Genomic DNA, 25,232 nt, shown 5'->3' with positions numbered 1-25,232 from the left:
TGCTTTATTAAAGGTGTTCATTGTGACATGAGGGTTAACTTTGACATTATATTGTGTCTGCCTCAATTGTGTGTTGGCTGAAAGACGATAAGTTGAGTGTTTGGTCTAGCAGTGAACATGCATTTGGCGCTCAAACTAAAAATAACCTTATCAGGTTAAGTATTCCTATCAGGTGACATTCTGGACTAATGTGGTAGTCTAAATGATGGCTAATACAATATTACTATTATTGGTTGCAATTGGAAACACATACAAATACACATTTTTCCTTGTACCAAAAGTGCCATTCATCCATCTAGATAGCTTTGTTGAGAGTTATCAAGTTTTGGAGGTATCTGTATTAGTAGGGCTGTGTATTGGTGCTCAGGGTGTGGTGACTGGTGGTCGACATCCTGACAGTGCCTGACACCTAATGATGCAGGTACACTAAATCCGTTTACATATGTGAAACTGACGGCTCCAATTCATTTCCTGTGGTAAAGAGCAGTTCCAGCTGCACAGTGCTTGATGGGTACAGCACGGCGAGTTGACAGACCATTCGCTATATCTGAATTTGCATAGTAACGACTAGACCTAGACTTTATGCAAATTAGGTCCGTCCAAGACAACATAGAAGAGTCACGAAAGTCTGATCAAATTGTTACACTAGGCCGTTCTGATTAAAAATGAAACAAGATTTTGTTACTGCATTGCTTGTTTCCCTATATGTTTTCACGAAAATATTTTAGTCTACTGTTTACCTGTCAAATGAGACCATTTGTGACTTGGCCTCCATGAGACATGCCATGAATGGAGAAAGTAGCTATAGAGACCAAAACTGTTTTTTGTACCATTCTGTAAGCATGTTTATCCCTGTTGTAAAGTTGGGCATTTTAAAATGGGGGTCAATGGGAATGCTTTTGGAACCAGCCATAATTGACCTTTCGACAAAACTGCAGTTCTTGGCACTTCTGCATTGACTTTATTTTTAAGCCCTGGAGCCTTCGCCAAATACAATGTGTTGTAGTTTCACAAACATCCCAATTGCTTTGCACTTATATACTACTTGCTGAGCTGTAACCTCCCACCTGTTAGTAGATGCACATCTGCTTTTATGCTCTGATACAGATTCCGTGTGTGTTTCAGTAGAAAGAAAGTAGTTCCTACATGAAACTGCTCACAACACGGTATGTGGATTATATTGAGTATTCGGCTCATGATTTCTGGAAAGAGACATTACATTACATTCTACATGCTGTAGACTTTTACAAATGTATTTACTCAACAACACTCAGAAGCACCAAGCTAAAGCCACATTTCTTCAACAGGTACCATAAATCATGAAGCAGCTGCCTCCAGACACAGTGAGGCTGCTGTCCAGCTCCCAGGTCATCACATCTGTGGTGAATGTTGTGAAAGAACTCATGGAAAATTCCCTGGATGCTACGGCTTCAAGCATTGACGTGAAACTGGTACAGTATCTAAATGACAGAAGTTGGAACGAGAAAGAGAAATGCATTCATTTTGAAACTATAATTGATCAGTAAATGACAACTGATAGATGGAACTGTCTCTTATCTATATCGTAGATGGTCACTCCATAGAATTTTTTGCCACCTGAACCACAACTCACAGTACAAATTTGGGTTTCCCCTCCTGTCGCACAGGCAGCCTACGCTAAGTATTGAATTTCACATTGCAGGAGAACTACGGTTTGGATCGGATAGAAGTGCGTGATAATGGCCATGGAATCAAAGCTGCAGACACTCCTGTCATGGCTGTGAGACATTTCACTTCAAAGATCTGTAACCACGAGGACCTTGAGCACCTGGAGACGTACGGATTCCGAGGAGAGGCACTGGGCTCCATCTGTGCTGTGGCTGAGGTTTGAAGTATTTATTATCTGTAGTTCTTATTGTCTATAAGTTGCATACATTGACTGAACTGATAACACAGTTCATGAAAAAAGAAAACAATTCACTTATGCATACATTTACAATACTTTACAGATAGCATGTCTCTTGAATTGAACATTCTCCATGGTTTATTACAGGATATTAACTGGGATGTTGGTCTTATTGTGTTATTTCCTTTCAGGTGGCTGTCATCACAAAGACAGATGAGGATGACATCAGCACACACTACACACTCAACTTCACAGGAGAGATTGTTTCTCAGAAGCCGTCTCACTTGGGTCAAGGTAAGGCACTAATAACTGAACCATTCTTACACTAAGGAACAAAATTAAAGACTGTTGTTGTCCATTATGCAGATATTTTCTAACTCATTATTTTCTCACCCATTATTACTATTTATATATATGCACATATTTCTTTCCACCAACTGCAGAGAACATAAAGTCTCTCTTGTAATGGAATGGACGTATTATTATGGCTTCTCGTATTGTAATGGCCCTCTAGCAGATACAGACATAAGTTCTGATGCTTTTCAAAATGTAAACATTCACTGGGCAAAATAAGAAAACTACTGTGGAGAGATATTTTTCTACGATGTCTGTTTCTCTTTGTACTTCACAAATTCATCATAATGATCAGGATGATGGCTCTTAAGGTGGGCAGTTTAAATTTGTAATGTTGAAGGAATGTGATTTGGCTTCTCCTTGAATGGCTGAAGCTGAGCAGTTATTGCAAATGGGAACTTTGATATCCGTTTCAGTTGCCTCAAAAGTACTGCACACTGCAGACATACTTGCATCATGTGCACATAATTAAAGTGTCATCTCATCTGTCATATTGGCAGAAATATCAGAACAATATGATAGAGCTTTAATTTTTTATACTGCTGACCTTGAAATACATTGCTATAATGCTTAAAGATTTAGATAGCAATTTGCATCATGTTTTGGTCCACCAGCAGTCACATTATCTGTTATACTATGAACATTAAGATATTTATTTTTTTCCATTATTAGATAATACTCTTAATTAATATCTTGGGTGAAAAAACAGTAGACAGACTTTTGGTGCTGTAAAGGAAAAATATTGTCATGAGGGACAAGATTAAATACAGTCCTGTAATGCACTCTTAATGAGTGTTGAGGGATTTTTTTTTATCCCAAAAAGCATGTCAGTGAAAGAATTCAGAATTCATTTGGGTCTTGTGGTGTCCAGCTAGACCAAATCCACCTGAGCCCATCAGCCTCGTTGCAGGAAAAGTAATTTTTTATTTTCAAAAGCAACTGGACACCTCTGGTCTTTGTGTTTTACAGGTACGACAGTGAGTGTGCTGAAGCTTTTCAAGAATCTTCCAGTGAGGCGGCAGTACTATTCCTCTACCAAGAAGTGCAAGGAGGAACTGAAGAAAGTGCAGGACCTGCTAATGGCCTACGCCATTATAAAACCTGACTTGAGGCTCACACTCGTTCACAATAAGGTCAGTAACCTCTCCACTCTTTTTAGATTTAACTTAGTAAACAAAAACATTTTTTTCAGCTTTTGCTGAAGTAAAGTTTAAAGTTTTAAGTGACATTCCACCCCAAATCCATTAATTATCAAACAGTAATTTTCTGTTTGGTACATAACAAAAATGCAATGGAGTTTTTACTGTGGAGAAAAACTTATGTCCTTAAAATTATCCCATCTTAATCTTAATGAAGAAAGTGACTAAATACTAGGGCTATACCAGAATTTTGTCAGTTGAATCAGGTTGGTCAATACGAGGATTGGACTATTTGTTTGCTTTTTTTTCAGTTCAGCCTCATTAAATTTCCATAGCAGCCTATGAATCTACCTCACATTTTAATGCATATCTTATCCGTGGATATGAAAATGTCAGATTTCCAAACAGAAAAAATAAAAGTGTGAGTCCTGCTCATTGTTCGGTTTAAAATCCCAGCACACCATAGAGTGTCTTTCCTATTTGGCTGCTGACAGCAGTGTCAGCCGAAGAGTCAATCCCAGTGGATGGCAGAAGAGGTTATACCACTATCTGGTTCAAAAGTGAACCAGCACTGGAGTTGTGCTGCCCTGCTTTGTATCCGTTTGGGAGTATATTCAGGCCTTCAAGCTGTCCAGTGTCATGCTGGCCTCCGATTCTTTCACCGTTCTCTGCTTCCATCAGAGTTATTTTTGTGGTTTGTGGCCATTTTGAGACTCAGTTAAAGTTTACAGCTGTTGCTCCTCCATTGCTCTGACAGCTAAAAAACAAAATTGCAGAGTTTCGACTGGAATGCAAAAATGAGAATGAAATCAGATTTATATATATAAAAGCAAAGGTCAATCAGCTGTTCTGTATGCAGGATGAACTCGCAAATGTAAAATTCACCTTTCAAGTCTACAGTGAAGTGTCTGATACTTTTAATCTTTTTCCCTCCCTAAAACAGAACTGAACCAGTGTGAAAAAGCACATGTTGAGGTTTTTTAATAGTAGTTAAATCTGTTCTGAAAACTGACTTGAATCCCCGCTCGTCCTCCACACAGAGCAACCACTAGGTGTCCTCATTAGTCTTCAAATGACTGTCCCTACATCACTGGCTCAAAATCACCTTTAGTTTTTGTGAATATGCCATGTATTTGCAGCATAGTGTTAGACGTATAGCAGACTTAATTAACAACATTGTCACGTGTAAAGACACAGGTAAGTTTAGATAAGATGCAGGATTAATGCATACACATAGGAACTTAATTTAGTAGTGGGAAAAAAAGGATGTTTGATCCCATGAAGTTCATTAGTCCTCAATATTTTAATACAGCTGCTCGAAATACTGCTGCTACTATTACATGATGTTTATAAAGCACTTTCTCAGATAATTAGCAGTATAATTTAGAAAGACAACAACAATAATAACATGCAAAGAGGAAAAATCTCTGTAGGTAAAATAAGAATGACCTGTGTAGAGGTCAGGGCTGTATAGATAAAACAAGACTTTATGGAGAATTAGTTCACTTTTTTGGTTTATTTACAAATATATTTCTATTGAACAGTTTGATCAACAGATGGCTCAGTTTGACGTAATATTGAGCTAAAGGACAGTATGTATTCATAAATAGTCACTTAATTGATGAAAAAACTTAGTAATACAAGACAAATGAAAGGTGGGAAAATACAAAAAGCCTGGAAAATCCTACCTGGTCATACTGTCTAAATTTCATTTAATTTCTGTCTCATTTGATAATGTGAAATATTACACAACTGTCTAATGTAAATTGTCTTCTCAGTTTACAGCTGCACCTTGTGCACGGCTTCCTTTGACAGCAGAGCGTGGTGTTAGATTTTCTGTCAAACATGTGAAAGCCGTCAAACAGAAAGCTCCACACAGACATTCAAGAGTTTGTCTGGTAAATAATTAATCAAAGACCTTCTTGAAGACAGTAATTGTCTCCAGCCTCCTGTTGTTTTGTTGCCAGCGCTGATGCGTAATGAGTCAGTGAGTTATGAAATTGTTAAGTGTGATGGAAAATAACATAACCTGATAGAAGGAGGCTTCCGTGCAGCTTAGTCAGTCTGTTTATTCCCTAAAAAAACACATTCCCAAAATCGCACCGTGCACACAATAGAATGCACTGTAGCTATTAAAAAAAATCATAATTTTGAGGACTCTTTTAATTACTGTCCACGTGGTTGATAAAGAAAGAGCCCCAAATCACCACAGTCTTTTTAGGTGCAGAGAATATAATCAACTGCTGAAAAAAACACTCATAATTGTTACAGCAGTCATTAAAGACTTTTTAACTAATTGCAAAAACATCTGTTGCAGCTTTTAAAGTGGGACTCAAGCTGGGAGATGACAATATTTATACATTAAAAACATACAACCATCCCGGAACACAGTAATAACTTTACATGAATTTATTGTGGCTGCAACCGATGATTACTTTCATTTCTGATTAATCCTATCTGTTGATTGCTTTTGCTAGTAATCATTCAGTCGTTACAGTATCAGATAATTGTGGAAAAATCCCCATCACAGGGGACAGTTTTGTCCGACTCATATTGTAAAACTCAGACACGTTGAACTAATGACAATATAAAACTGAGGACAGCAACAAATCCTCAGAGTTGAGGAGCTGAAACCAGAGAATGTTTGGCACTTTTACCTGATAAATGACTTAACTGATTAATTGATGATCAAAGTCAAGCAGCTAATCAATCAACATATGTTTCTGCACTAGTATTAGTTAAGGGATAAAGTATGTTAACCTGTAGGATAATTACATGTATGAAAGGGGCTAATTGCTACAATGATCTTCGTATGTGGCTTAAAGGACTCCTATTCTTTTGAAAGATTTGGTTAAGGTGAGGTGAAATTTGCTGTCATCAAAAGTATTTACATAAACAAATATTAATATATAATGTATCGTGATGGAGAGAACAACAAACTCTAAATACTTGTGTTTTTACAGCCTGTCAGGCTACAAGAATAACACAGACGAAGAACACTGCATGTCTTGAACAACTGGCACAAAGACACATAGTTGTATTTGGAGGACAAACACAAATACTATGAAAAGAAACACCATGATCCAGCAATCATCTATCAGATTCTATTAGAAACATTTAGATGAAAAATGAATGTGCAGTCTTAAACTATACAATGTATAAGGATTCTAAATATTGTCTTAAACAAAGCCTTTGGTCAAGTCAGATTCCTCAGTGTATCTGTAGTCATGCCTGTGTACCATTACAACCCTGGACTTGACATTGACTCCGCAAATAAATTATTTGTCGTAATTATTAGTAATTACAGTCATCATTCCCCCCTTGCTTCATTAAAAAATGTGATTCTTTCTGTGACAATCTGCATTTATAGTGTCTGCAAAGACATGAATGTCCATGACCAAATGGAAACAGTCAAATAATCACTTGATTGCTGAGGTGGTTGACAATAGAAACTTAACTAAATATAAGCAACATTTATACCAAAGCAATGCATCATATTCCACAACGTCCAGTTTTATTGACTTTAAAAGATTTTTGAATGTTTTTGGTATGAATAACAAATAACAATAACACGCCTCAGTAAATTAAGGTTTTAGGATGTTTTCCAGCCAGTTGTGTTTTCTTACTTTTTTAACCTCTACCCTGGGATATACATGGTTGAGTATTTTTGGTGTGCACAATAAAAAGCCTGTTATTTTGGATTGTTCCATTACATAACATTAGATTAATCAGCAGTGGAATTATTTAGCAATTAGACATTTCCATCCCTTATGCCCTTTCCCACCACAGCTTAGCGTAACTGTCAGGTGCCCCAAACAGAAAATATGGCTGACTGTGAACTCTGATTTGGCTGATTATGACGCCTGAGTAAGTTGCTGAACACAGCTGCGGATTTAACCCCAGATTCAGTTTCAGGCTGCAGCCAGTTTGTACACAGAAGTGTATAGGTGATGTGGTTCACGGAGGGGCCACACGACCACCATATAACTTTCATAGAAATCGAGGTTGTCAGGGGAGGGCAGTGAACCCATTTTGTACAATCAGCACTCAGTTGCCCCTATCCTCTATCTCCAACTCTGCTATTCGGCCTGTGTCGTGTTTCACAGCTTCTTCAAGAACTGTTTACAGGAGTGATCCGTTTACATGTGCCAAATTGCGTATTTAATAGCTGAGACATGCCCTCCAACAGAGTGCATGCCTTAAGAAATCAACACCCGCAGATCTATTCACTGGTGGACACAAACTACAAGCCCACTCGCAGGTGTCAACATATTTTGGAACTAAAATATGTTCTGATCTGACATAATCTTAAAATGATAAATATTAATTATTAGGAAAATGATCATGGCTTAAGTCACTAAATATTCTTTAAATATACCATAAAAACATCCAAAATCATAGTAGAAACTACATTTTTTTGAGTCAGTCTCACAATGGTAGATAGAGTCTATAAGATTTAATATTATTTTCATAGTATTTTCACAGCAATATATGTATAAATAGAGTTAATAGCATCTTGTGCTTGAAGTTGAAATAATGCCTTTAGAACCACAGTTCTTTGATATAATGGCATAGATTTTTTGATCAATATTTTAAATGTTAATTTAAATGTCCATTCATTTTTAGTTAGGTGCCAAAAACTCTTTCATATCTTTTATTTTCCCTACCTTGAAGTTTGACATAGATAATTATAGAAGAATTTTAAACATTAAAGGGACAGCTCATCCCAAAATCAAAAATGTATAACAAGATATGTTCCGATACCATTTCCTTGATATTGAGTACAGATTTGATACCAGTGTGTTTATTTATTATTTTTTAACCCTATAGGTGTGTGATATGATCAATATCGTTGTCGTGTGACCTGGCTCAGGTTAAATCCTTTGTAACACATAAATAAATACATACATAGAATAGAACATGACTTTACCATCTTAGGAAAAAAATAGGCATTCTGTTTCAGGGTTAATAATTTACGTGGTATCAAATCGGTGTATAGAATTGTATACTTGCTGATGCTAATGCTGCATTTTGTATGCATAAGTTAGCAACACCATCCATGAGAAGATCGACTATTTCTGTGTAGTTATTCTTAATGGCTGCCACCGGGTCGGAGTCCACTTAAATCAGATAAAACAAGTCTGTGTTTACATTTTCCAGCCAAAGTTACATTGAGTAATAGTAGCCAGTTAAAATTAAGTGGGAGAGGATTTTTATTTAGATAATTTTACTTTTGAAGTTTTATTTTCATAGTTATGACAGTAAAAAAAAACACACACACAAAATCAAAACAATATGAAAGTTCCTTGTAGTAGCTTTATATGCATGTACAGCTCAGCTGAGGAGGATGCCATTAATGTTTACATTGCATGCTGTCATGAGCATGTTTACAAGAAGATGCATGATTCTGTCCTCAGTGTAGTTTGGTAGAAAGAAATTAGTTCCTGCATGAATCTGCTCACAGTAAGGTCTGTGGATTATTTTGTCTAACCGAGTCATGATTTCTGAAAGAGACATTCCTGTTGTTTTCTTTCTTTGAGTCAAATGTATTTTTTGACACTCTGAGCCAAGTGCCATCTAGTTTCATCTAGAGCGTAGTCTACAGCACAACAGGTAAGAGGAAGAATTCATACATAACTGATTTTAGGGTGAACTGTTCCTTTAAAACTTCAGTTTCTGTCCATCTGCTGAATCTCTTGACAGAAACAAAATGTATGAACTCCAGATATGTTGGCAGCTTCGTGGCCCAGTTACTATCTTGACAGGTGTTTATGCAGTGTGATTCGCCTGATGTGGACTCATGGAAGTTGAACTGGTGTCATATTGTTGCAGGTGGTGGTTTGGCAGAAGGCCAAGGTGGCCGATCACAGAAGTGCCCTCATTGCTACGCTGGGGCCCAGCGCTGTTGCCAACCTGCTCCCTTGCCACCATCACCAAGAGCAACCAGAGGTTAGTTAAGGGGAAAAATGTAGAGATGAGAGAGAAATGAAGCAAATCTGTGTAATCATGACTTTTAGAGACAATACATCAGTTTATTTGTCACAGTTTTCAGCTGTCAGAAATGCATGTATGTGTATGAGAAGCTAGATCATTTCACATTTTCAGTTGTGCCATATCACAGTATGTAAAGTTCACTTTTACAGGTTTCTGGTATCACGGTCAACTGTTATTTTTATTGTTTCACATGAACCATTACTCAGCTGGACAGAGTCACCTTTCAGCGTTGTAACAAATGATGCTGTGAATGTGAAGAGACAGCATGGAGTGCATTGCACGCTGATGGATGAGTGTCACGGTCACATAGCTGACGGCCTACGGCTGAGCTGGCACAGCCGTGCTACCCCTCCCACCTCGACTACACACCTTGCACTCTTTGCTCTCATACTGTGGCTCCCATGCCCCTTTGCCCTTCATTGTGCAGCTACTGTGGTAGTTAATCTACATAAGATGCACACTTGTGTCCTTCAAACTATAATATGTAACATTTCCCCATTAAAATGTCTAAAAACAGTAGACTTATGTTAAATATTTTATATATTTTAAGTTGCGTTCTTACGTTATCACATTTTTTTCCAAAAATAATTGAACTCAGAGAAATACACAATTTATTCAAGGTAACGCGACTAAACGTAGCATAAAAATAAACCAAAATTAAACCACATGCAAGGTAATAAATTACTTTGTCTGTTAACATGTTAGATTGTTTTCCATCAGCAAAGGTGGTTGTTCAGCGAAGACAACAACCACACTATGCTGCTGTATGAAGTCATCAAACTACATCTTTTGTTATTAATTAATTAATTAATTAAGTAATTTTTATTTATTTATTTTTTGATGTGAGAGACCACTAGCGGCAGAATTTACATATTGTGTATTTAAAAAAGCAACAAGTGTACAAGTTCATCCTAAAATGACATGTAATTAAGTCTCATTTTCAGTACAAATTCAAATTAAATATTTTGGCACGCGATCGAAATATTGTAGTTTTACTTGTTCCAGGAACATTCCTGAAGTCGGTGTCTTTGACGTGTGTGTGACGCCAGTGCAAAAAACCTTGATAGAAAATAAGAAAAGAACTCGGAAGCAAGTTAAAAATAATTTGATTTTCACTGGAAATAAATAATGACTCAGTGCCTTAGTTTTACTTGTTTTAGAAAGGTCTAATCAGAGCTGTCAATATTACATTACATGCCTAGTTAAGATGGATACGTTTTGCAAAGCAAATGAGAGCATGCACGTTATACTTGACCGTGAGCTAATAACCTCATCATGAACGCCTGGTCTGAAGCCAGCAAATGTGGTCAGTTGGTGGCTGGCCAACTACTCCCTTGCCCTTTTCTCTTGAGTTCTTTCCTGATGAAGAGTGAGTGCTTTTTGTTAGCTAAGCTTTGCGGTGCTGATCGTAATTGAATTACTGTCGAGCGGTAACTTTCTGCTTGGTCACGGTAGGTGTCATGTGGCTCGTACCTGCTGCCAGGCTCCTAACTAATCTAGTCTGACAGATATGGAGCAGCCCTTTTCACCCTGTTTCTCTCTCATTTTCTTCTTTGTTGTTGTTATTTTGCTGCTGCACTTTGGTGCCCAGTTATGAGAACAACCTTTCACCTTTTCCTCTGACTCCCTGTAGCAATGAAAGAGAACTTTTCTCCTCTTTGTCCCCGAGTCCAAAGCTTAGTGATCAAGGGAACCAGGTTGACAATTTCACCGGGGCCTCGCACGGGGAGAGTTGTAAGAGCTATTCCTCTGCAGAACAAAATGTGACACTCGTTTTTGGCAGCATGCCTACAAATAGCTGCGGCCCTTTGGGGCCAGAGGTGCCATTCGTGCTCTCATAAAGTGACCCTAATGAGCAGAAATAGAGAGAAGCATATGTGCCCCGACCTGAAACAGCAGTTCATTTATTAACGTCATTGGCGTGCGTTGCTGCTAATAATGAGCCCGAGGCCATGTGGAAAAAAAGCATAGCTATTCCACTTGCAATCTGTCGAACATTAATAGCTTTCCATAATTTCTTACAAGCTTACATTCATAATGGAATTTCAAGTGCAATTGTTCAGTTTTATGTCAAGTCATCAATTCTCATCATTCTAGGTGAAAGGTCATCATGTATGATGAAAATTTCAATAGAAAAATGTCCAACAGTAGCTGTCATAGTGGAGCCTGCATGATGATACACTTTAGAAGTTTTATTGTTTTTCTTGTTTTGTTTATTGATTTACAGTGAAAAGAAGTTATAGAGTTAAAGTTAAAGATATTTAGACATCAAAAATGTGAAGGAGTTGCTGAAATGAGTGGAGTACATGTAACTTTATTGCTCCTCCTCATTATGTTCAGTATGCTGTGCACGACCAGAATTAATGGCTTCATTCCCAGCTGTGCAGCTGTGCTGTCAGTGGAATAGATCAACTGTGCCATCCTAGTTGAAAATGTAATGATGGTTCCATTTATGTAATGTCCAGGCCCACGCGCCTGTGCCAGCCAGCTGCTCAGCATGTCAATTTGAAAATGTTTGCAAAAGCATGAAGGGGTCATTTCAGAGACCTCGCTGCCAAATTCAGTCCTTTATTATGGCCAGTGTAGTCCAATATTTTCCTTACTGCTTATATGTGACACCTACTGATTATTATTTATATCATCTAGGGGTGCATTGTATCACAAAATATACAGTGCCAATTGCATCACAGTTTTAAGTCACAAATCAAATAATTTTCCAGATAAGCTATAAAGAGGCTAGGGTTAAATTAATTTAAAAATGCTCTACTTTTCTAGGGCTATTCAAATTCAGATCTGGCCCTTTAACAACCTTAGTCCATCCCTTTGACAATTTATAAATATGAAAAAAACTATAAATAAATAATTTCTTCAAATTAGAGAGGAGGAGGAGAGGAGAAGCTAATTCGCCTAATTTTGTAACTCAGACTGTTTACGCAGAGGTAATATAGGAGAATCAAACTGGATGAAAAAAGATCATCATTGTGTTTAGAAAAACAACAAGCTACTTCTAATCTAGGATTATAAAAGTGCATTGTTTTACAAATTTAAATCCCTAACTTTACAGGTCAGACATAGGAAATGTACAACCCTAATTCCAAAAAAAGTTAAATGTAAATAAAAACAGAATGTTTTTTGTATGTCAAAGTGAAGGCAAGAAGACAACAGAGACATGTTTCTGCAAAAGATGCTTCATCAATAGCAATAAAAAAGCAGTAAAATGTTCACTAAATTGCAAACCACCATGAAAGCACATAATAAATACTCCCTGGTGCATAAATATCTTATCATGTCCCTTAATAATGGAGCATTCTGCAAGTGACACACATAAATAAAGTGGTTTAATTCAAATTATAAAGTGGTTACATTCAGCCCTCATTCTCCCAGTCTTTATTAAAAATAGGTAATTAAAACCGATCAAAAACCATCAGTATTAACTAAAATGAAACATTTAATTGTGATAAATTTTCAGCTATATTTCCCAGCCCTAATTTGCATTTAACATCACGATCTTCTGATCTATTTTTGTGGTAATAATCACTGAAAATGCCTGAAGCTTTTAATTCAGTCACTCTTCCCTAAATCACCCTTCCATAAGGACCATGGATCAACTACTTTCTGGTACACCACTAATGTTATCACTGTTTGTTTATTTTATTCAGATTCTTTTAGAGGGCTTTTTTCCAAAGCCTGGAGTGGATTTCTCCTCTACAAGTTCATCCAACCCTGACAAAACATTTATATTTGTCAATAACCGACCGGTCCACCAAAAAGATATAATGAAGGTAGAGTCATTTTCGATAACTCCACACAACAGAGTTTATATAAGGGAGACTTTCTGTATCTAATAACATTCTTTCATTTCATGTTTGCATGCAAACCTTGGTCTTGGTTGGACTGGGGGATTGATCATCAGTTGTTGCGCCAACACTACTCTGCTCAGTATCCAGATGACCCAGCCCGAAACCGCTATCCCACCCTCATGCTTAAAATCACAGTTTCACCCTCCTCAGTCGACGTCAATCTGACACCGGACAAGACCCAGGTTCTTCTTCATGACAAGGTAGCTATGAAATTAAAGCTTAGTCAAAATCTGTTGAATATGAAGTGTATTTGGTTAGAATTTGGTAATCATGATCCAGCTTTGCTCTTAATGGGGGAATAAAGGCCTTTACACATCAACAGTGCCATAAATAACTGGCACAAAATTGAAAAACAGCAACAAAAGATGGAACCAATATCAATTGATGATGACCGGGTGTTTATTTTACTTAATAAAAAGAAGAAAAAACATATCTGGGTGCCCCAAAGCATTTAACTTTTATGACATATGTGAACTAGTTCTGGCTGCTGTAAAGTGTCTGATCTGCTAGAAATATAACAGAACAAAGATGAAAAAGTGTTTCCAACTTCTAATTTTCAAGACGGACCCATATCATATCCAGGGAACAATATTAGTTTCTTTAAATAGTTTCTGACAGGAACGTTGTATCCGCTACTGACCAGTTACTGCTGCCATGTTTCTGTCCTTCCCAGAAACTCATTCTTAACACATCACCTATCCTCACATGGGGCAGAAATGCAGAGAAATAATATATTTATTCCAGCCACAAAGAGAAGCAATATAATTGAGTGTTTATATGGTTTTTATTTTCTTTTTGGTCAGATTATCAAAGGTTTACATCCCTGTCAATCAGATTGGAAGTTCATTCTGATCAAGCCGACTCAGATTGGTTTCTTTCAATTGAGGTGTTCACATGAGGCACATTTATTCTGATTGGGTTGTTATTCTGAATATTAAGGGTCCATGCAACTGCAACTTAAGTGACCTGCCATGTTGAATGTTTTGAACATGACTTTGTCAACAATATGCAGATTGGTTAGATGTGTGCATGTTGGCAGTGAAACTTCTGAAAAATGTATCTTGGCCCAAAAAAATAAAAGCAGCAATATTTCTCAGTGAAATTCTGTGACAGCTTGCGCTGTCTGGATACAGTCAATGAAAATCAAATTACACCAAAAAACACATCTGCTCTGAAAAGGCCTTAAACCAAAACTCTAACCAACCAGATGTGACTGGAAATTAAATTCTGAATAAAATTAAAGTCTTTTTTAATCATCTGTGATCTGTGTGAAATTTAGGAGGCTGTGCTGACTGCAGTAGAGGCATTTCTGGTTTCTGTCTATGGCTATCGACCAAACAGTGACTGCCCAGTTGAGAAGCAGCTCAACCATAAGACATCTTCACCGTCTAGTCCTTTGCAGACTGATGTTTCACGAACGGACATTGAACAAAATGTAGAGAGGGATGATGGTCTCAACAACCACAAAGATGCACCTAAACATGGTGACACAGCAATAAGCACTGATGCTTCACTGGACCGGCAGACCTCGAACGGCAGCTCTTCATCCTCCATAGCAGAGGACTGGATTATCAACCAGTTCCCACCAGCCGGGCTTGAGTCTAACTTTTCTCTCTGTGATGAAGAGAACTGCACTCAGACAGCAGAAACAGGTCCAGCAAGAAAGTCCCCTGACAGACTCGAGGACAATGCTGTGTCAAGTGCGGACACAAAGAAAGACCAGGTATCAGCTGAGGACTGGAGTCGGGGGACAGCTTTGACCGATCCCATTTCAGGAGAACCCCTGCAGCCTGTCAAAATTCATCAACCCTCAAAGAACAATCATCCAGAACCAGATAAGCTCAAGAGTCAAAGCAGCCCAAACAAAAAGATGCTCAACACTATAACGGAGAAGCAGGTTGCTCTGACGGCCTTCGACCTGATCAGTAACCGCACCATGAGGGCACCAGTGCCTCCCGCCTCCCTGTTTGAGAAGGAGACCAGAGCGGAGGTTCTCAGGGAGCAACCCACAGCCAGCCTGCAGGATATCAGCATCGCCGTACACGAGAGGTGGAAAAATCTGAGGGAGGAAGACCGTAAGAAGTGAGTTTCCAGACCTTCACCTTTCCAAGCAGTTGTTTCCATTTCTTGTTATTTGCAGGGCAGAGAGAGGGGGAAAGTCTGACCTGTCATTCGCATGTGAAAAGAGCCTAGTCTGGAAATTTTGTTGATATGAGCTGTGTTTCTAATTTCCAGACAACTAATAGGGGCTTAGGTAGATGACTTTTCCCGCAGTACAACCGGTATCACCAATGGTAAAATGTCCTCTATTTCCAAAGGATGCCATCTATCCAGTGAATTCACGTGTGATTCACATTTGATTGAATATTTATTCAGTGGTAAACCCACTGAGAGTGTCTGTATTTGCCATTCCTGCAATTAGGGTCACACATCAGTGCTCTATTTCTTTAAACTACTAGTTAAACTGCCTTTATACTGTATGCTGCTGACCCTGTCGACAGCTTTATACTGCTTAGCTTCTGTACTGATACTCCTCTCTGCTTCTCCATACTGGGTGTCGACCACCGTCTGCTAGGTCCTTGGTAATACACTGACTATTCATAAGCACCTCATACAACCTAAGGTTGAAGAATTAATTGTTTTATTATTATTTTAAGTTTTATCAAAATCACAATATGGTCTACCACAAATTTCAAATCACATAATGCGCAATATTTGTTTTATTAAAGGCGGAATGAGTGTCAAAATATTTTAAATTAATATTGTGATGCTGCAGAGGTGTCCTAGCCAATGCATTATTCTTTAAACCTCAGAAAACAGATCCCTGAAAAAATTAACACACCATAATTGTTTTGATGTGTTTTTCAGATAAAATGACAATAATGATGTAAAAATTATCCTTTCCTCTAATATGGCGAATTCCGCAACTGCATTATCATTCAAAATAATTGCAATTCGATATTTCTTCAAAATCATTCAGCCCTAATACAACCCCACCTCAAATAATTCAATCTATCCCTTTAAGGCAGTCTCAAGGTGCCAGCCTGGGAGCCATTTCTGACTGCCATTAATTATTTTTTCTAGTTGTTTCATACCGATTTAAACCATCTATCAATCAAAGACCAGTGAAATAAAAAACAAAATTCTATAAAATATATGTATTGCAAGTATGTATATCTGATGGATTGCATGTTGCAATTTGCTGATATTCTATGACCAAAAAGAACAGCTTGTTCAACAGTATTTCTCTATTGGCAAACACAGTGGCAGAGCGATTGTCAAGTTATCAAGTGACATTTATGATCAGTCACACAACAAAGAGTTTTCACTGCATACTCTGTGTGTTTAAGGAAAGCACAGACAAAATCGACAATGCTCAGCTTTCATTTTCATCAGGAGTATTAATGACCAGTTCAAAGTTTGTGCATGGCTAACGAATGTATATAAAATGTATAGAAACTGCTGTTTGCATTTTTTGTTAAATATGATTAAAATACTTAATACATCATAAAAACAAAAAAGTACATTTTCAGAAATATTGCACTTCTTTGCAGTACCTGAATGCTGAAGTGGCTCCCATATGAGATGACAATAGCATCAGTGGCCCCAAGCCAATTTGAGTTTGAGACCCCTGCTGTATACACAGTATAAGATATTTCCTGATTTCTAATCATAAATCCCAACATAAATTTAATATCTAAATGTGCTGCTTCCAGGTTCACACAAGTCTCTTTGTCCATTTAAAGTCTCACCTACACTTACTTCACAAGTGGCATGAGGAGTGACACATAGTTGGCTAGTCAAGAACAGATTTGGCACACAGCAGATGGAGGTAATGAGCGTTTGTGTTTGACCCCTGCTCTCCCAGAGTCAAAGGATTTACATTAATGAAGGTAAGACAGAGGGGGAGTTATTTGAGCAACAAACAAACATAAAACAAAAATATGGTCGTCAGATGCATATTTTTGGCACAATAGTGCATCATTCTCCAGGCTCAAGATGTGTGTTTGTTTCAGACTCAAGTCTGAGATCTAAGCACAGAAAAATTTATAAAATAGGGTTATTAGCAGGTCAGAGAGCAGACCATAACACGCAGGCCGTGAACAACTCTAACTTTTTCAATGGATTATATTGTATCAAAACCAATTGTGAAATAGGAAGAGGGGTATATCATGTCACAGTCATTAGTAACTTCTAAAATGGTCCACATGCACACAGACACGTCAGTGCTCAGCCAGTAGCATCATGGAATAACACCATTATACTGCGCTGAGGGCACTTCAACCTAATTATGTTAGATTACTGCATACCAATTTAAAGTAATTGCAAAGTTGGAAAATGTGTATCAGCAGTACTTGAGGCCTTATATAAGGTATGGAAGAGTGTATGGAAAAAGACATCTGTTTAGAATCCTGCCTTGCCGTACTGCTGCTGTCTTAAACATGAAATAAGATGTGGCAAGGACTTGGCTCCTCTCACCGCCACCGTTAAGTGGCACACTGCTTCTAGGAATTGCACTTACACAAGTTCACGAAGCAGGTTATTTGAATAATGGGGTGCTGATGTGTAAGCCCTAATGCTTAACATATGAAGATCTATGGAAACATGAGTTGGCAAATAACTGTTGTGCTGAGGAAAGCACCCTATATATACTGTATCAAATTCTCAACATGTTCTCTGCATGTACAGTAGGAATAAAGTGGTACTCGGTATCTAAATTCTTATTTTAGAACATACTGTGATGCGTTCTAAGTAGACAACAACAGATGGCAGCTTAGCAGCTGTGCTACATGGAAGAAATTAGAAGAAAGGTTACATATTACTGTTGCTTCAACAGCATTTCAATGGTTAATATGAGAGTGATGCAGATCTTAAATACATTTTGAAATATAGTCATTTGAATGCTGCTGAAATAAGTGCCGTATATAAATGTAGAAATTAAAGAACCAGTGTGGAGCTTGCAGATTTCAAACACCTCACCTAACCCTGCCTTTTGAAACATGGTTTGAACCATGAAAGGCTGTATCTTGGGACTACTGTAGAAACATGGCAGTGCAACAAGGTGGACTCCATTGAAGAGGGCTTGCACCCTCTCATTCTAAGGTAACAAAATTCTTATTTTTAGGCGATTGTACAATATTCTGCTGTTGTTTTGTCGGTCTGTGTCAAGCTCGTGCCGAAGTTGCTCTTGCTAAATTCTTCCTTTGGGTCCCGCCTGCTTCTCTCTGTCTGTGACAGAGGAAGACACAGGTGGTGGTGCTGCTGCATTTTTAGCTTCAGCTTCAGCTTAAGCGTTAGCTGGACATACTGCACTGGACTCGTCTCCCCGCTGCCACCATTGTCTCTGGGACAGCCACAGCAGCAGTGCAAGCTGGATGCACAACACAATAATTGCCATGTTTAATCTTTAGTCAGTTAAAGTAATCAAAGCAAGGGCGCGGTGTGTCATAAACACATTTACCATTTGCCTAATTGAACAAGTTACGCGTAAACTGAACTGAACTGAACACCAAGTCAGTGTATAGTGGGATGGCACCTAGAAAGCACAGGGTTGTCTGTATTGTTGTACTTCTAAAAGACTTGGTTGACTTCTACAGGTATGAGGAGAAGGCAAAAAAACACTTGGAACACCACGACCACAAGACCAATATGGCCTCTACTGAAGGCCCCAAAGAAACAAGCATGATCACCCCAAGGGGCCAGAAACGCAAGGCCCCACTGTCCAACCAGAAGCTGCTGGATGAGCTCTTCTCTGCACAGCCCCAAAAGAAGAATAGGAGCCCTGCACCTAAGCCCTCGCTGCCCCTCCCATGCAGTGTGCCTTCCCTTCGGCTGCAGCTTCAGCGCCTTTCATCCCAGAGCAGCGCACTGCCACGGGGCCTCCATCTTGTAAACCGGCTGGCCTCTCAGAGCGCCTGGGTCATTTTATGTGGTCAGAGGCTCATGTTGTTAAACCCATTTCGAGTGGAGGAAGCCTTGCTGTTTAAGAGACTCCTAGAGAATAATATACTTCCAGCAGTGAGTCTGCAGGACCCTATACAGTTAACAGATGGGTAACGTATCACTCACTCCCCACCAGAAAAATGCCAAGTTGTTTTTCTTGCGGAAAACTGTACACTCATCCAATTTCTTTATATATATATAGGCTTATCTAATGTCTGAGAATGCTCTGCTGTTGTATGTTAAACATCTCCTTGTTTCTCTTTTCTAGAAGTCTAGGGGGAGCTGAATATACTGAGGCTTTGTGCAACATGGAGAAACAAACCCCTGAGCTTAACGGACGGGTCATCTTCTCTGATCCCAGGCTTGTGGCTAATGGCTTTAAAATTCAACTCACTCCAGGTACATTGTGAATAAAATTTCAGACTGTAACACTATTGTATGAGGCAATTTAGCAAGATTCCACATTAATTAGTTAGTCCCCAAACATGTCATAAATACATACAGTAGCACAACAAAGAAATCCACAACATACCCAGTCAATCAGAAAACATGCTTTCTCATTTTTTTGAGTCACGCTGTTTAAAGGTCTCATGGATTGTCTTTATTCAACAAATGTTGGAGACATTTGGCATCATTAATGTCATAGTTCACAAGTCACTTACAAATGTCAAACATACAGTCCCCGAGTAACTGGATTACAGGCAATTATTTCTGACGGAGTTTCTTTGTATGGGATTAGTTGTGGATAAAACAAAATATTCCCATTCATTGAACAAATTTGTCCATCATGAAAAGCAACAGGTGTGTATCATAAGAGAACAAAATTAAAAGCTTTTTCCTTTTAAAATGGATTATGACAAGTTTAAAGTGAGAGTTCACCCCAGAATCAAAAACAGATTTTTCCTCTTACCTGTAGTGCTGTTTATCCATTTAGATTGTTTTGGTGTGAGGTGCTGAGTTTTGGAGAAATCAGTTGGAGAGGTGTCTGCCTTCTTTTGGATATAATGGAACTAGATGGCACTCGGCCTGAGGTGCTCAAAATGCCAAACCGTATAACCGCACAAAAGGAAGCATGCTTGTGCTCATGACAGCGCAGGATGTGAACATTAATGGCCTCAGCTGAGCTGTAACCTCACGTCCATGAGTAGATGCACACTTCCTTCTGTACTTTGTAGTTTGGTAGAAAATAGATTGTACATGAAACCACTCACAAAAAGGTCTGTAGATTATCTTGAGTAACTGGGTAATGATTTCTTGAGACAAATGCCATCTAGTTCCATTACATTTGAGTGAAAGCAGACATTTTTAAGGTTGATATCTCCAAAACTCTGCAACTCACACCAAAATAATCTAGATGGATAAATAGCACTATAGGTAAGAGAAAAAATATGTATTTTTGATTTTGAGTTGAACTATCCCTTTAATAATAACTTTGACATGTTATGACAGCTTTATAACACCTTTATTCACACAAGTAAAAGGAGTTGAGTTAAAAAATGTCACATTAATCAATTATCTGCTAATCATAAACAAACAGTTAGTATAGTGCATCAAAACATCTTTTCGTTCATAAAAAATAAATAAATAAAATCTCATTGTCTGGTCACAAAGTAGGTTATTTATGGATATCACACTTGTGATTCTAATATTGATAGATCTTAGATTGATAGATTGTTCTGATGATTACAGAATACATCATTATAGTTAAACTATATATACTATAATAAATGAATTCAAATTTTAAACATTTTGTCAAAATAATCGTATGATTCAACTTGTTTTTACCAGCTTGTTCATCATTGTGATATTATTTCTCTGTTCACTTGCAAAGGGTATACAGTGTCCTGTAAGTGTTGGTTGTTTTTGTTGCTGGAATGGTTCACCTCAGTTGACATTGGCTTTCTGCCCGACAGAGTGGTCTCACAGTAGGTTTGTACCCCAGTGTGCAGGTGATGAGAATGGCTGCCCTTTAAGAAATTCTAGGAATTTTCATTTGGCACTGCCAGCCTCGGTGGGTGTGCATGGGACCAAAGTTAGCAGCACATATGAGACGGTTTCATTGCACAATCTCTGCTGAATATCTTCTTCTTCTGTCAGGATTGTTTAAAATGTCAAATGCTGTTTATTTTCTTCTGTACAGTGTAATCCTGCATATACTGTTATTTTAAAATAAAAAAAACAACAATTTCTGTATAGAGTTAAATATGCTACAGAAAAGCATTCATTCCAAACAGGGGAAAAAATGAGAAGATGAAGATTTTTTATTTTGCATTTTGAGAATGAAGTTGAAATGTCGCCAAAAAAGGTAAAATGTTGCCAAAAAAGATGAAATTGCAAGAAAGTGTTGAGAAAAAAGTGACAAAAATGACAAAAAAGAAGCCAAATGTTGTGAGAAAAGAAAAAAATTTGAGAAAAGGTAGAAATGTCATGAAAAAGGATGAGATATTGACAAAAAAATTGAATTGAACATGAAAATTTGTAAAACAAAAAAAAAAAAAGAAACTAAGAATAAAAAAGAAACGTTGAGGAAAAAAGTTGATTGTGTGAATGTGCCCTGCAAAAGAGCATCTTGGTGAACCCTCCCCTGAAAAAATAAAGGTTTAAAAAAAGACAAATGTCGAAGAAAAGTCAAAATGACGTGAAAAAAGCAAACTGTCAAGAAGAACGATAAAATGTTGGGAAAAAGTTGGGGGGGCAAAAAGTTGTGGGAAAAGATGAAATGTTGGTAAAACAGATGTGAAGTCTTGAAAAATTTGAAACATCAAGGAAAAGTCAAAATGTTGAGAAAAAAGACGAATTGTCAAGAAAAAAATGAAATCACAAATAAAAAGGATGAAATGGCGAGAAAAAAGATCAAATGTTGAAGTAAGTAGCATTGTCAAGAAAAAAGTTGAAATGCTGATTAAAAATGACAAAAAAGGTGAAATTTCAATAAAAAAGTTTAAAATTTGAGGAAAAACTGAAAGATCAAGCAAAAAGCTGAAATGTTGAGGAATAGTTGAAATGTGAAAAAAAGATGAATTGTTCTTTAAATGCAAAAAAATTACCCTCAAATCGTTTTTTTCCCCCCCAAACTCTATAATAATATGCTGTTATCACAATAAAGAATAAGGCCTCTGCATCATTTTTATAGTAAATGTAAAGGACTATGCAGTCTTGCACAGGCAACACAACCAGCGCAGAAATATATAAGAAATTTCATAACTGTCTCTGCCTGTTCAGTTTTTTTTTTTTTCATTTTGTATCCAAAGTGGTGTATCAGAAATATAAATTGTGCATGATTTGCAGTATTTCCTCATGAAATGAGAAGCCATCATTCTTCCACCCTACAAGACAACTTCCTTCCAGTCTGCTGGGGCTTCTATTAGTCATTTAACACTCCATTTGGCCCTTTGCTTGTTTGGCTTGGTCAGGAGTCCAGCCGTAAACCACGATATTTATTTATTATTGTTTCCTGGAGATAGTAGTAGCGTCTGGAGTATATTAATCCTTGTTTTCTGCTTGTTTTGGCCAGGTCTCACGTCAGCCGAGAGACATCTGGAAGTGACAGCAATGGCAGACTACGTGCCTTTCCTCGGTGTGGAGGACCTCAGGGAGATCCTGACTGCAGTTCTTCACAGGAAGGCCAGGACTGTGCAAGAGTGCAGACCACTTAAAATCACAAACTACCTACAAGTGAGATATACTGAATTAAGATTAAGCATGGCATTACTGTGGATTTTCTTTTACTAAATATCTGAATTGTGACTTTTCCCTCCCAGGGTGAAGCAGTGCGACTTGCCCGTCAGTTGCCTACAAATCTATCCAGGGAAGATGTGGAGGAAACCCTGCTAAGGATGGAACAGCAGCTTGGTGAGAAAAGCCGGGCCTGCATCCATGGACGACCATTTCTCCAACACTTATCTGACATCCCTTCTACAGACTGCGACGCTAAAGCTCTGCTGAGACCTTTAGAGCTGTGAGAAACAGTGAAAAATTAGTGAAAAATCACGGCAGTGCAATATGTGTAGAACAGCTGTCTCCTTTTAACGCAGCTGATTTGTTTCCACTTTGATCAAATTATGTTCAGTTTTGCTACAAACAGAAAATAAATATAAACATTTTTCCACATTGTGTGCTTCAATCAAGCATTTTATGAACATTGAATAGTTCATAAGGTCTTTATCACTTTACAAATATGTAAAGTGTGAATTTGATTGTTTGTGTTTGTGTTGTATTATAAACTGAAGGATGAAGTGCTTTATTGGTTTAGAAAATTCTCTTTCTTCTAAAGCTAAATAAACTCTTAGCTTTGCTGAAAATGGGTCTGTTTATCTGACACCATGAAAAGTTGCATTGCTGTAGATTAAACTACCCAATAGCATATAAAGTAGTTAAAATGAGTATCTACATCAGTAAATGCAGTGATATGAATCCAAAATCTCATACATATAAATAGTAAAACACTAATGGGGACCATTTAACTGCAGAATGACTACTTTTACTTCTGATACTTTAAATAAATTTAGCTAATAATACCTATGTGTAAGGGCTAGATTGCAGGGCTTTTACCGGAGTACTTGTACATTGTAGTTTTAGTACTTTTACTAAAGTAAAGGATCTGATTACTTCTTCCACCAGTGAATATATTACATTACATTTAATTTAACATTGCTGCAGCCAAACTATTATATTCAGCCATGAATCTACTGTTGTGTAGCTGTTTGAGCAACTCGTGTTGTTTATCAGTGGCTGAAAGTTGAAGACAAGCCTGAATCATGTTTTACTCACATACGAATGTACGGTGTGATTTTCACATAGATTTTAAAGAGCTCTTATGGCTTCTTAGTTCCATAGCAGGAGTTTCAATTTTGACAGAAATCCAGATGTTTTTTGTACAGCCTTAAGATACTGGATTTTTGGGGCTGAAGCAGATGCCAATATTGAGAGGAAAAAATTAGATTCTGATATTCTTTATATGTGTTTGTGTAAGAATATATAATCTAATCTAATCTAATGGTCCCACAAATCTGCAACACTAATGGAAACAAGAAATTTAACAGTTTAACAATAAACTTTATTGGTCAAAATGACATCAATGCAGTGGAGCGGAGTAAACAGTGGAGTAAACAGTGGAGTAAACATCACTGGGAATTCAACTATAAATTAAAAAACACAAATAGAACAAAACACTAGGGAGCCACTGATTGTGAAAATCCGGGAAGACTTAGGCAATACAAATGATTTTTTGTGGTTGTTATTTTGTTTTTGCTGTTGTTTATTCCCCTTTTTGTTCCAGGAAAAAAAAAAAAATATCCATTAGGAAAAACAGGTAGTCTATCATTATTCTGTTTAAGAAAAGGTGTTTTCATATTGGAGCATATCAGACAACATACACTGACGTATCATTTGAGCTCTAGTTTTGTGTAGGTGTAGAGAAAAGACAATGCCTCACACACAAGTTTATGGTAAATCCAGTGGCATTTGTCAGCAGATTCCTAACAACAAAGACCTGGCATTTCAACCTCATTACAGTCACTCAATAAAAATGAGCCAGGATGTGCAACATAACTGAGACCCTGATAAGTGAAAAGTGTTTGTGTTGTATCAGGAACAGCTGCCCAAACAGACATAATGACACGTAATCAAAATGACCATTTGCATGCAAATTTGCACAGTAAAAATTCTCCTGTCTTGTTCACAACACCGGTGATACAGTTTGATATGCAGATTTGCTCCATGCAACTGTTAGAATTATACGTGTCATGCTTTGGTTTTGTAAATTGATTTCTTGCATAGTTTGCATTTTCTTGGATTAACAACAGCAGCCTTCAACCTGCAGAGTGACATCTGACTCCCTGACTTGATTTCTGTCCAAAAGCCAGAGTATCTTACTACCCCTAAGCCTCATTGTGGCACCATTGGAATGGGTATTGCTCCAAGCCAGAGATGTACACTGTGCCAGCTACTACCCATAATTCTTTTCCCTCAATTAGTGCCAGCTGCTCGGCCTTTAGTATTGACAGATAGTTGTATATTATCCCTGGCTGCATTAAATGCTTCAGAGATTTGCACTGT

At 37.7% G+C, this 25,232-nt stretch overlaps 1 protein-coding gene across 1 annotated transcript; it reads left to right on the top strand.

The window, feature by feature from the left end:
• The first annotated feature begins 1,313 nt into the window (after positions 1 to 1,313).
• Positions 1,314 to 23,280, top strand: pms1 (PMS1 homolog 1, mismatch repair system component). The gene is made up of 12 exons (XM_084724445.1): positions 1,314 to 1,451; positions 1,682 to 1,864; positions 2,077 to 2,179; positions 3,209 to 3,372; positions 9,211 to 9,327; positions 13,032 to 13,154; positions 13,286 to 13,432; positions 14,512 to 15,314; positions 18,830 to 19,285; positions 19,444 to 19,574; positions 22,690 to 22,850; positions 22,937 to 23,280. Exons 1-12 carry the CDS (start codon positions 1,320 to 1,322, stop codon positions 23,135 to 23,137), a joined length of 2,721 nt encoding a protein of 906 aa, XP_084580571.1. The 5' UTR covers positions 1,314 to 1,319; the 3' UTR covers positions 23,138 to 23,280.
• The last annotated feature ends 1,952 nt before the right edge of the window (positions 23,281 to 25,232 follow it).

The sequence above is a fragment of the Lutjanus erythropterus genome, chromosome 8, assembly GCF_056507025.1.
Source record: "Lutjanus erythropterus isolate fLutEry1 chromosome 8, fLutEry1.hap2, whole genome shotgun sequence".
NCBI lineage: Eukaryota > Metazoa > Chordata > Actinopteri > Lutjaniformes > Lutjanidae > Lutjanus > Lutjanus erythropterus.
The sequence above is the reverse complement of the archived record's forward strand: the minus strand, read 5'-3'. Positions and strand labels throughout refer to the sequence as shown.

Bases quoted from the DNA above. Each gene is read 5' to 3' on its own strand.
- pms1 (XM_084724445.1), top strand. From the start codon at position 1,320: ATGAAGCAGCTGCCTCCAGACACAGTGAGGCTGCTGTCCAGCTCCCAG. The intron at 1,452-1,681 runs GTACAGTATCTA...TTCACATTGCAG, and splicing joins CAAGCATTGACGTGAAACTG to GAGAACTACGGTTTGGATCG. The intron at 2,180-3,208 runs GTAAGGCACTAA...TGTGTTTTACAG, and splicing joins GCCGTCTCACTTGGGTCAAG to GTACGACAGTGAGTGTGCTG.